We start from the raw sequence: 12,982 nt of genomic DNA, 5'->3' as shown, positions 1-12,982 counted from the left end.
AAAACAAATATATATGTATAATGTATTAAATATATTGTAGATTTTATTAATAACTTTTATTTGAAATTGGTCTTTTATTATCTGTTTATCTTTCTAAAATATCATTTTAATAATTTAAAATTTAATTAGAATTTTAATTATTATGAAAATCTTGATTAAGATTTTATTTAAAATTTTTATATTAATTTTAATCATAATTTTATCCTTCAGAATTTTAATTATATTATTATATATTTTATTAATATTAATTTTTTTTTTAAGTTTCTTTAATTGATTATTATTCTAATTAAAACTTATCTAATATATCCTGTTAGTTTTCAAAGCTATTTCTATTTTTTAAAGGGGGCCTTGCCAAAGCTGTGTTTATGTTTGGCGAACTTAAATGTAACATTTATCCTCTTGAAACAGGTTTAGGATTATATGCATTTTTAAATTCTCCTCTTGTTAAATGAGAAATAATTTTAATAATTCGAGACCGTGTTTAAGCTGAAACATTATCTAGCTTTGAATTTTACATAAGAGAATTAATTATTTGAGGAGATTTTAATTTAATACTAAGAGTTTCTATTATTTATATAAATATTTATAAAATAAAATATCAAAAAAATACATGATTTTATTAATATTTCTAAGATATCAACTACTTACTAAAGTAAATAATTATCTTAAAAAATTAACTCACAAACCCAAAAATGAATTAAATTTATCAACAAATTAAGTACCAAAATATTATTTTAATCTTCAAATAATTGCAATCTTTCATTAGCGAAAATACACCTTAAAATAGCTGCTGCATTATGTATAATCATTTTCGAACTTGCATTAAAACCTAAAGGCATTATAACAGCTAAAACATTTTCTAAATTTTCAATAGTATTAAAATTAGATTCTTTTAATTTTTTTTTAAAAATATTAAACATTATTTTTTACATGTCAATTTAGAACATATATTCTGTTACATACTTCTTAATAAATATAAAAGTTCCTATATATCATTTGTTAAATGCATATTTACGGTACCTTATTAAATATTTTTATTAAATACATATATTTTTTTGTTTACCCATATCAGAACCTATTTTTTCTGGAATGGCTATTAGACGGTCATTATTTTTGACTAATTCAAATATATAGCTACTATTTGAAAGCGAATAACCATATTCATCTTATATTTTAGCGCATATAAAAGTTGGCTCATTAGGAAATAAATCCGAAAACTCTTGCTCAACTATTCTTTTAAGCATAGAAATTTTAATATTACCTTTAATTTGTTTTAAGAATTTATTATTTTAAATATTATTTTTTTTAAATACTTGGAGTCATTAAAATTAATTTACGATTTTCAATTAATTCTTCGTTACTGTCTCTTTTTAAGCTTATATATATACGTATATTTTCTGAATTAGCACTATTTTTTTGAACTCTTTATTAATTTGTATTCATATTTTAATAATCGATTTGCTAAAAATCCAAAGGTCTTGAAATTGGATGTGTATATTAATATTATTATTAATAATCCTACATTTATAACTTTTTAAATTAATTTTAAATTATATAATTATATTTATGTTTTATATAAAGTTTTTTATTTTTAAAACATAAATTGTAAAAAATAAATTGTAAAAAGAACAAATCGATATTAAATTAATTTTGACATTTTTAATTGCAAGTCTTTGATTTATTAAAAACAAAGTTAACATTTTATTGTTTAGAATATTATTTAAAATAACAAATAATTTATTAATATTATTCGATAAAATAGTTTATTTAATTGAATTCAGCAATTTTACTATTATTATATAATAAGTTTTTCATTATTCTTTTTTTTTTTTATTATTATTATTTCCTCTAACAATAGTTTCATATTCTTTTACATCTCTATACCCACTTTATGAGTCTTTCAAATAAGGTAAAGCCTTAATCATAATCTATCGAATTTTATTCGCATAAATCTACCAATCATTTTCGTTTTCATATTTCAAACCTAAATATTCTGGGTCATAGGTATCAAACTAAATAACACTCATATAATTTTAGAATTAAGAAAGTGCAATTATACAATTTTCACCCAAACCCAAAATATCCAAAGCGCAATTAAAATTCCTTTAAGGATATTAAATACACGTAATTTATATTGGTAGTAAAGAATCGAATGCTCCCTTTTTAAAAGAAAGTAAATATTTTCCATTAGAAGTTGTCCCTTCAGGAAATACTACTATAGGAGGAAAATTTTTTCCAGAATTAATGTTAAATCCTCTTTATTTAACCTGTTTAATTACATTATCTCTATTTTAATTATTTTCTCTTTCTACATAGATAGATTAAATTGCTGTAGTTATAGTTCCAAAAAGAGGAATTTTCTCAACTTCTGACTTGGAAAGAAAACTGGGACAAATTTAACTAGTGAAATAAAAAATATCAAACCATGTTTAATGATTAGAGACTAAAATCGAAGGCTTTTTATTCTTATTTTCATATTGCTTATATTCTGGCAAATAATCAGATACTTTAGCATATTTTTTTTTTATCTAATATATACCACAAAAATATAAAATACACCTAGAACTAATTTTTACAGTAGATTATATTATAAAAGACTTCCATTTCGGGTACTCTTACTAAGGGATAGTTTTTTTGATTTTATTGAGAATATTTATGACTATAATTACTCCTGTAACTATTAATATTATAGATATAGAACGAATTGGAAGTAAGAATATAGCACCTAAGTATATTTCAATCATATTCCATGAAGCTCTGTCTTAACGTTCGAATGGCTTAAATCTTTCAGACAGATTTTCGTCAATTTTTTCTGTAAATTTAAGGTCTTTATATATTAGTTTATAAACAAATATAATAATAAATATAGACCAAAATATAAACAATAATGTAAGAATTATAAAAATAGTATTTAACATATTTTTTTTTTAAATATAAAAAAATATTTATTTTTATTAATATAAATATGATATTTTTTTATAAAAAAATAAAATAAAATGTTTATACTTAAATATTTTTCAAAAAAAGAAGAATATTTTTGCTTCCAAAATTAATATAAAACCTATTTTAAAAAATTTTAAATATATTTTGTTTATCGATTTGTATATTTTATATTAATTTTTTAATTAAAAAATGTAATAATTTTTTATAAATATTTTAATATTTTAAAAATAAAATTCAATAGTTTTCTAAAAAATAAAAAGGTTTTTAAATTTTTATTTTTTAATAAATAAGTAATAATGGCTTTCATAGATTTTGCTTTAATATTATGTTTTTTTTTATTTCTAAAAATAAAAGAAAATGTTTTTATTATTTTTAATTGTTACTAAAGTAAATTAAATATATTAATTGAAATAATTATATTCATATATTTAATTTAAAATCTGAAATTCGTTTAATAGCGATTTTGAATAAAATATAATGATCTCATTTTCAAAATAATATAACTATTATTTCTTAAATATTATTATTCAATTTTTTAAGAATTTTCTTCTGTAAGTAAAATAAAAATATTTTTTTAAATTGTTTTTTTTTCAGGATATATATTTTAAACACTATCTATGACTTAGATAAAAAAAAATTATTTTATTTATAATTAAAGCATATACTTTCTTAAAAAATAGCAAACAATGTATTTAAATTTAAAATATGGCAATATATTTTAAATTATGTATTATTAAAATAATTAAACAATAATTATTGTTTTAATTATTCTATATAATGATAATGATTAATATAAATAGATGTTTTCATTAAATTTTTATCAATTAATTTTTTTAATATTAGATTACAATTATTCAATTTTCATATTTATTTAATTTTTTTTTTTTTATCAAAAGCAATATATTTTGAAATACAACTATATTGCAATTCAATAATTATTTTAAAATTTCTTTTATCTAAATAAAATTAATGAGAATTTAAATTAAAACAAGCTAAACTAAAGCTTTTATTCAAAAGATTTAAAGATTTTCTAAAATAATTTCTTATTAGTTTAAGTTCTAATTTATCGATTATTTATATTTTTATTTGAAAAAGTAAATAAAAATTATGCTAATATGTATTATATTAAAATTAAAAATAAATTTTAATTAAAATAATTATTCAAGATAATAATCCCAGAAATAATTATATATATGCTATTAACAACAAAATGAATGAATGAATAAATAAATAGCCATTATATTAATATGATCATGATAATAAAAAAAAAAATTAATTTTTAAAGACTTTTTAGATTTTAGAAATTCTAAATTTTCGGAAGTAATAAGAATGATTTTATCAATATTTAGACTTCCGGAAGAATCTAAATAAATAGAGTAGTTCAAATATTTATAAAAGTGTATTTTGAAGATAATCCCTAAATTTTCAATAATAGTACACATATTTTTTTTTATTCTGAAATTATGTTAAATATTGACGCCCATTCAGATAAAATAGAAAAATAAATAAAATGATTAAATAAATTTTTCATCCAAATTAATTTATTGCGTTTTTTAAAAAGCAATCTATTCGAATTTTCAAGAAGCAATGTATGACATTATTACAAATCTAAAATTCGAAACGAAAATAGATCATATTGATCAAATTTAATAGAATTTCGATTGACAAAATTAAAGTTTAAAACATTGAAAATATAATTCGATTCTTCTGAAATCCGAGACGAAATTAATATTCTAAACTGTGCCTGCAAAGAAAAGCTTGATATGAGAAGGGTTATTTTGAGTCTAGATATAGATAAAATAATATGGACAGAATCCACTTAGAATATAAAAAAACTAGAAGACTAAAAATGAAATGAAAATAAGATATCAAAGGAAAGAACGTTACATCTTTATAAAATACGTTATTGGTCCTAAATCTATTGGACTAAATCAATATAAAATATGCTAATAAACTTTAAAGCACTAATTCCTTCGAAATTTCAATATATATTAAAGGATAGCTACATATTATAAATTGAAAACATAATACAGGCTTTTATAAATTAATGAAATGATATCGGATATATAAAAGAAGTAATTGAAAACCTGCTTAATATTCTTAAGTAAAACTTATATAGATGAATACACTGTGTTTAAATGTTTTATAAATATATTACATACTTTATATTATGACCTTTTAAAGGAGAAATAAGAAAAATTGAACGGAGAGTAAGATTGCTTTAATGAATATTTATTCAAAATAAATCATTTGATTAGTAATTCAAATCATTAGATTTATCCAAAGAATTATTGCTTATTTTTGGCTTTTTAATTTTATTTGAAAATATATTTTAAATATATATAGTTATAAATTACTTGATAATTTACTATAAAAGGAAAGACGTTGATATTTAAATCTATATGAAAATATTTATCGATTATATATATTTAGAATTAAAATAGAGATTATTTTTGTTTAAGTTATAATTTGAATATTATAATAAATTGAAATTAATTTAAAATCTTATATTAAAGTTTAATAATAAAACTATTAAATATGTAAATAAAGATTAAAAAAATTAAAATAATAATATAATTTAAAAATTTTTTGAGATAAATCACAATAGGATATATTTTTAAATTATAAATATATATTAAAATTTTATTTAAATAAATATATAAAAATATATATATATATATATTTATTTATTTTTATATATTTAATATCTTTTATTCATATAGAACAATTAGAAAAATAACTAATTTTATATATTATTGATTTATAAATAAAATTTATATTTTATAATATATATTTTTATAAATAATTTTTTTATTTCAATAAGATAATTATTTTCAATCTTTTTTTATATGTTAATGATATCCTTTGCCTTATTTATTAATAAGACACTAAATTAGTTCATCTTCATCTAGTTTATAGGTATTTCTTTTCTATATTTATCCTTTTTCTTTTTATTAAGTTAAAATTCGAGAAATTAAATTATCAATATCATTATCAGATTTAATTTACTTTATATCTGTATCTTAATATTATATTTTTTCATTTTCTTTTAAGTCTAATTTTTATTATTATATAACTTTTAAGTTATCAGTTTTATTAATTTTTTATTAATATTTATTTTAATAATTATTATCATATATATTATTTTTAAATTTAATATAATCAACTTAATAGTTAGGTAAATTTAATTCATTAATAATATTTTTTTATGAACTAAATTATTAATTATTTTAATCCTAATATTTTAAATTTTCTTAAGCCTATTATTATCCTTCTACAATATCTTTATTATCGATGCCAATACTATTATTATAAGCTATTTTATTAACTATATCTATTTTATAATTATTTAAAATATCTTTTTATTTTTATTATTATTAAATATATTCTTTTTATTATTCCATTGTAAATTCATTAGATTATTTTTATTATATTTATTGTTTTTACTTTTATTATTATTTTGTTTTTTTAGAATATATAGATAAATCTCTTATAAAATCTTCTCTATTAATTTAAGCTTAAAAAGTAGCTTTATTTTCTATTAAAATTGTTTCAGTTTAAAAACTTCTATCTTTAATCATTTCTAATCCTTCAGTATATTTAATAAATTATTAAATTTGGTTTTTTATTTAAGTTAAAAATTATACTCTAGTTTATTCGAAATCTTTTTTTTATAATTCTTATAAATCACTAAGCTCATCAAAATTATTTAAATATTTAATTTAATTATTGAGTACTCTCTTTGTAGGTGAATTTACATCTAAAAATGAATTTATTTCTTAGTTTGAATTATTATTATCGGTTTTCTCGCAATTTTCCTGATTTGAATTATCACTTTTACGATTGTTTTCTACAAGTTCTATAGAATTACTAAATTTTTTTTATTACTTTATATTTTGTTTTATTTTCAAGATACTTAAGTTTTAAGAATACTTAAGTATTTATTCTATAGAATCTTATGTTAATCTTTCTTTAAACAAAAGCCATTATTTCTTTATTATTTTTTATGGATCAAGCATTATTTTTAACATTTTATCAAAAAAAATTATAAATGATTATATCAGTGCTTCAGGATTACTTTTAATTTCAGACATTTTTTATTTACAATTTTATTTAATTTTGTTGTGGTTTTTATTTATATTTTAATTTTATATTTAATGTAAATTATTTAGTTATTATATTTTATGTTTACTATTTCTTTTTTTAAGTTTTATAATTATTCCTTTATAATTTATTTTTTAATATTATAATGGTAATATATATTATCTTTAAGTTTATTAAATCAATTCATAATTATAAAAAAAATCAAAACTTTTTTAATAATTTATTAAAAAACTAAATTATTATAATATTTATTTGTTATAAAATAAATTAAAAATATATAATAGTTTCCAAAAAAAAAAAAAAAAATCTTAAGTATATTTTTATTCAATATATTTAAGATCATATTTATTATTACTTATTTTATTATATAAATAAAAATAGGTTTATTTAAAAGTATTTTTATGATATAAATTTTTCTTAAATTATTAATTCTACTAAAAAAATTCAGAAGTAGTTGTATGTATTTTTGCTCTAATTTTTTTTCTCATTAATTTTTATAAATCACTTATTCCACATTAGAATTATTATTTTGATTATCTCATAATTAGACTTGAATTTTGTTATGAATTTATTATACTTATGTTTTAATCCAATAAATTTAAACTTTTTTAAGTGTTTGGTTCTTCATTTATTGTTAAATGGCTATTTGTTCTTTATATATCATATCTATTTCAATTTTGAATAATTTTTTAATAAATTAAAATATGGTTATTTTTATTTATTTTTACATTATATTTAATTATTAAACTAATTAATAAATTTAAGATAATAGATCTTTAAGAATATATAAATCTTAATCATTTACAAAACATATATAATACATAAAAATATAAATATATAAATGCTTATATTTATATATATATATATATATATATATATATATATATATATATATATAAAATTAATATAATTTAGTATATATATATATTTTTATTTTTTTTTAATCATAATCTATTAAAATTATTATATTTAATTAATTGTTTCTTCTGATGTATGTATTTTTTTTAAATAATTGTTTCACAGTTATTCTTATTTTTTTAAAAAAAATGTTAATTTATAAAATATTTAAGTTTATATTAAAAATACACATATACAAATAATAATAGATATATTTTAAACTAAAAATATCACTTTAATATGTGTATTTACTACTTCTATTTTATATGTTTAATATTTCTGGGGCAATATATCCATATGTTCCATATTTAGGGGTAAATGTAATTATCTAAATTTTAAAAAGTACCTAAGCCTATATCTATAATTACTGGAAGGTTAATACCTTGAATAAAGTAGAATATTTTCTGTTTTTAAATCTCTATCAAGTATGCCTTATTTTTTTATATGTACTATTTATAGGTAATAATTATTTTCTTAAGTTATATATGGGTTTTGTCGCATTTATATATTTAACTAAATATAAAATAATAGCTGTTTATGGACTACTATAACTCTTAAATTGCTAAAATATTTGTGTGATGAAGATTTTTCATTATAAAATGTTTTCTTTTTTTTGTTCGCAGAATTTTTAGTCAAAAGCCTAAATAAGTTCCATCAAATTTATTATCTTTCCAAATCAATTCTAATCTACGTTTTCTTATAATTTAATAACTTCAATATTCAATGCAGTTTTTTTTAATGTTTAATAATTAAAACTATTTATTCATTTTTAAAAGTAACATTTTAAATTTAATATAATATTAATATTCATAATTGAAAGACTTTTTAAAAAGTAAAAATATAATTAACTTTAATATAAAAGCAAAGATAAACCAGCATTTTATTTGGTAAAAAAAGCATTCAAATTTTACTATTTAAATTTTTTTCTACTTTATTTTTTGTGTCATAAAATGAAAAATTAATAGATAAAATTAATTAAAAAGATTTTTTTAATTAATTAAAAAGATTTTTTTAATTAAAAAAATGAATCCACAATAAAAATATTTATTTTACTTTATATTAATAAATATATTTTAATATATTAATTACTTTAAAAAGCAAAATGTATTAAATAATTACTTTATGATGACATATTATTTGCAAATTTAAAAATGTTTTCTTATTTATTTTTCTAGTTTATTTTAAATACATATTTATTTCATTAAGCTTACTAATCTAAAATTCATTATTAAGTTCCTACTTTTACTTTATTATGAAACACTCATTAAGAAATACACAAAAAATCAAACAATCAAAGATTATTTTCCATATTACAAATATTTCATTTCTAATGTAATTTTAAATCAATTTCGCATTATTTTTAAATATATCAATTAATATAATTTTATAAATAATATTTATAATTACAAAAATCAATAGAGATTTCTCTATATAAAAATTTAGCTTAAATACATTTGATAAATTTATTATTTCATTGATTTTTACATTTAGAAATTATAATTATATAACTTTGTATAAATTATTAATTTAATTTTTAAAAGCATCTTGTATTAGTTTAATTATGGATATTTATATTAATTATATTATAACATGTTTTATTTAAATAATTAGAAATATATAATATAAATAAATATATTCATTAATTTTTTTTATTATCTTCCTCTAATTTAATTTTTTAAACTTCTTCAGCTTCTTATTTGCTTTTATTTTATATAGTTTCTGCATAAGACCCTGTTATCATTTTAATGACTTCAGGTGATCTTAGTAAATCTATTAATTCATAATACAGCAAATTTTCCCTTTTTTTATAAAAAAATTAATAATTTAAATAAAAAAAGCATACTTAATCAAATCTCTTTCTGCTCTTGCAACTGCTATCGCATCACAAATTTTTAATAACTTATCAGAATTAGGTAAATCAGAAAATACAATAATCTAAATATCACCACTAAATATAGTTTTAATAAATTAACCAATAACCAAAATAACAGACGTATATATTGTAATTATAGAAAAACCCATAAAAAATGATGAATATTTATCACATAAAACATAAAAATTTAAGCCTTCTCCTTATTCTCCACCTACTATTTAAAGATCAAAATATTAGGCTTAAGTGATTTTTCCATGTTCTAAACATATTAAATTAAAGTATGCATCTTTTATATAACTTTAATAATCAATACTATAGAAAGGACGAGCTTTATATGTTTTTCCATTAGTATCAAGTCTTAATAACTTTATAATAAAATAATAAAAGTATTATTAAAATATATATATATATATATATATATATATATATATATATAAATATACATATTTATATATGTATATTTATATATATATACTTCTAAATAAAGATTATTAAGAAGAAGTGGACTTGTAGCATTACAATTAATTATTTAATAAAGTTAATTGATTTATTCTAAAGACATACTAGTTCCCATTGAGTCTAAAGATTTAGTATTAAATGGATAATAAAAAGTACTTGGCTATGAATTTAAATCGTTTACCTTTTTGTTATTTATTAAAAAATAACAAAAAAATATATAATATAATTATTTAAAATTACACTTCTTTAAATTTAATAAGTCATTTTTAATTATACTTAATTTTTAATTTATTAATTAATGGTTTGATTTAGAATCATTTTTATTTCATCTTTATTAGGTTTAGAAGCTGTCCAGTTATCATCACTCGAACTGCTATAGACAAAAGTCTAATATACAATAAATAAATAAGCAATTAATTTTTTTTTTATATTTTTTTAAAAAATAATAATTTACTTAAAATTATCTTTTATCTGATTAACTTATTTGAGTTATATTTTTAAAATTTTATAAGTCTTCATCATCTACAGTTTGTATATATTTTACATTCTAATTTAAATACAAGGGATAATAAACTCCGTAAATTCCTCCGAATAGTAATCCTAATTCTAGTTTAGCATTAGTAATAGAATTTAACTAAGTAGTAGGATTTAGACTAGAAAAAAGAAGCATAGGCCCGAAAATAAGTAAAATAATTAAAATTAAAAGTACCCAACCCATTGATAATTTCATAAACCATGGTGTATTTTATCCCACAGGTTTATTTTTTTGTACAATAGAATCCAGTTTTGCGCAATATAAAGTGAAATGAATATCTTCGATTTTAAACCATTAGAAAAGATCTAAAGTTGTTGCTGTAAAAGTCCAGTCCATTACAACTTTCAATTATTACATAAAAGGAATCGCTCTAAATACTTTTAAACATATACCTGCTAGTGATGTTTAGTATTACATTAATGTATTACGAATTTTAAACTTGTTATAACCATATTTTATTTATAAGCCAGATAAAGTAAAATATATGCAATATAAAAAGTAAAAGAAACTTAAAAAGCTATTTGTAGTATATTTTTTAAATTATCCATCCTTTTTTTATTTTAAAAATTAAAATTAGTAAAAATTTAAAAATATTAATATGCTTAAAAAAGTTTACTATATTTCTTTAGAATGGTTAAGGAATATTTAGATAAACAAAATATAAAAAAAGAACTAAAACTATAGTCAATTAAATATATTTAAGCATTATTTAAGTGATTTCAAAAGACTGTTTTTCTTTAGGTTTTTCAATTTCATCTTTAAAAACTTGACTTTATCTATTTTGATATTTCAACTTTTTTAATTTATTTTCTTATTCCTTCCTTTGTTTTTAAATATAATCTTAAATTTTATCGACTTCGCTTTCTTTTATTTTTCCACAGGTTCTTAAAGTAATATATCTTTCCGAGACCATGATAATAATTTAAATAAACAGAACAATAACCATATTACCAGAAAGTTAATTATACTTAATTGAATTCTGAATTCCTTCAGAACTACTATCAATATAGCTATAAAAGGCAAAAATATACAAAAGTATAATAACTTAAATAAGTGCTATCCAAGGGTAAAAATCGTAGCCTGATTTTTTCTAAAAGGGAGAAAATATTCTTTCGAAGAAATTTTCTTTATATTTTTTATCTAATAATTGAGGATTTTCCTTTATTTCATCCTCCATTTATTTAAAAAAAGATTATTCGGTAAAATATTCTTCTTTTTCTTTAAAAGATCCATATCTTTTTATTTTATTTTAAACTTCCTCTGATTCATTTTAATAATTACTATCTAAAATAATACTACTTTTCGACTATTTTTTAATGTTTTCTACTGTTTTATTTTCTTATAAACGAACGTAAGCCATATGAGAATTTTCAACTTCAGTAACAATATTTTTATATAATCCCATTTTTTTCAACAAAGAAATTTAAATATAAATAAAAAGAAACAATAATCCCTCATAGACTAATGAAGAATCATCATTAAATATATAATCTGTTCCCGTAACTCCCAACCCATTTAAGGAAATTATAAATTTTATAATAATTAAAAAACTTACATATATAAAAGAAATTTTCCAGACTAAAAAGCTTGCAATTTTTTCCTCTATAATAAAATATAGGAAAATCAAAATAAGGAAACCTAAAGAACTCATTCCATCGTTTTTAAAATAATAAAAAGCGAAAAACAAAAAGCATATATAGTGCCAATTTGAAATAATTAATTGATATAATTAAATAAAAAATTATGTTAAAATACTATTGGATTTTCCTCTTATTGCTTTTATATGTTTTACATTATAGGCTTAAAATCGGTTTTTTTTATCGTAAAGTTTTACTCTTTCTAAATTTTGTAGCTTTTCAGTTTCTTTTTTGTATTCTTCTATTTCTTACTTTTCCATTAAATTTTCTTTTATTTTTTATAAATAAATGCTTTATTTTAACACTTAATTAACTTATTAAGATTAATCAATTTGATTTTATTCCGTTTGAATAAATTATTTAAATAAATTATCATAATATTCATCAATAAACTATAAAATAAATTAAATTTAATCAAACTCTCCTAGTATATATTATTATAATTCAATTTTGATATATTCTATTATTATAGGATTATTTATTATTATAAAATTTATAAGCTCAGCTTCGTCTTTAAATAAAAATCGATTTGAG

General features: G+C 17.4%; 3 protein-coding genes across 3 annotated transcripts, besides 10 other annotated features; all 3 read right to left on the bottom strand. All coding sequences in view use genetic code 6, as the record gives it.

Moving 5' to 3' along the window:
* Nucleotides 1-5: 5 nt before the first annotated feature.
* Nucleotides 6-50: a microsatellite.
* An 817-nt stretch (nucleotides 51-867) lies between these two features.
* On the bottom strand, nucleotides 868-1,443 carry IMG5_203810 (hypothetical protein; the record flags this gene model as incomplete). The annotated part of the gene is made up of 4 exons (XM_004023817.1): nucleotides 868-889; nucleotides 931-985; nucleotides 1,064-1,261; nucleotides 1,314-1,443. 4 exons carry the CDS (start codon nucleotides 1,441-1,443, stop codon nucleotides 868-870), a joined length of 405 nt encoding a protein of 134 aa, XP_004023866.1.
* Nucleotides 1,444-1,592: 149 nt separating this feature from the next.
* Nucleotides 1,593-1,626: a microsatellite.
* A 219-nt stretch (nucleotides 1,627-1,845) lies between these two features.
* On the bottom strand, nucleotides 1,846-2,775 carry IMG5_203800 (hypothetical protein). The gene has a single exon (XM_004023816.1). It carries the CDS (start codon nucleotides 2,513-2,515, stop codon nucleotides 2,024-2,026), a length of 492 nt encoding a protein of 163 aa, XP_004023865.1. The 5' UTR covers nucleotides 2,516-2,775; the 3' UTR covers nucleotides 1,846-2,023.
* A 141-nt stretch (nucleotides 2,776-2,916) lies between these two features.
* Nucleotides 2,917-2,978: a microsatellite.
* Nucleotides 2,979-5,686: 2,708 nt separating this feature from the next.
* Nucleotides 5,687-5,760: a microsatellite.
* Nucleotides 5,761-6,280: 520 nt separating this feature from the next.
* Nucleotides 6,281-6,340: a microsatellite.
* Nucleotides 6,341-6,361: 21 nt separating this feature from the next.
* Nucleotides 6,362-6,405: a microsatellite.
* A 1,488-nt stretch (nucleotides 6,406-7,893) lies between these two features.
* Nucleotides 7,894-7,975: a microsatellite.
* Nucleotides 7,976-8,913: 938 nt separating this feature from the next.
* Nucleotides 8,914-8,963: a microsatellite.
* A 617-nt stretch (nucleotides 8,964-9,580) lies between these two features.
* Nucleotides 9,581-11,988, bottom strand: IMG5_203790 (hypothetical protein; the record flags this gene model as incomplete). Its single annotated transcript, XM_004023815.1, has 7 exons — nucleotides 9,581-9,743; nucleotides 9,788-10,182; nucleotides 10,293-10,457; nucleotides 10,553-10,663; nucleotides 10,731-11,360; nucleotides 11,428-11,821; nucleotides 11,843-11,988. The coding sequence occupies 7 exons, from the start codon at nucleotides 11,986-11,988 to the stop codon at nucleotides 9,581-9,583; spliced, it is 2,004 nt and encodes a 667-aa protein (XP_004023864.1).
* Nucleotides 10,215-10,291: a microsatellite.
* Nucleotides 10,539-10,573: a microsatellite.
* Nucleotides 11,989-12,982: the final 994 nt, after the last annotated feature.

This window comes from Ichthyophthirius multifiliis (genome assembly GCF_000220395.1).
Source record: "Ichthyophthirius multifiliis unplaced genomic scaffold scaff_1120509251434, whole genome shotgun sequence".
Lineage (NCBI taxonomy): Eukaryota > Ciliophora > Oligohymenophorea > Hymenostomatida > Ichthyophthirius > Ichthyophthirius multifiliis.
The sequence above is the reverse complement of the archived record's forward strand: the minus strand, read 5'-3'. Positions and strand labels throughout refer to the sequence as shown.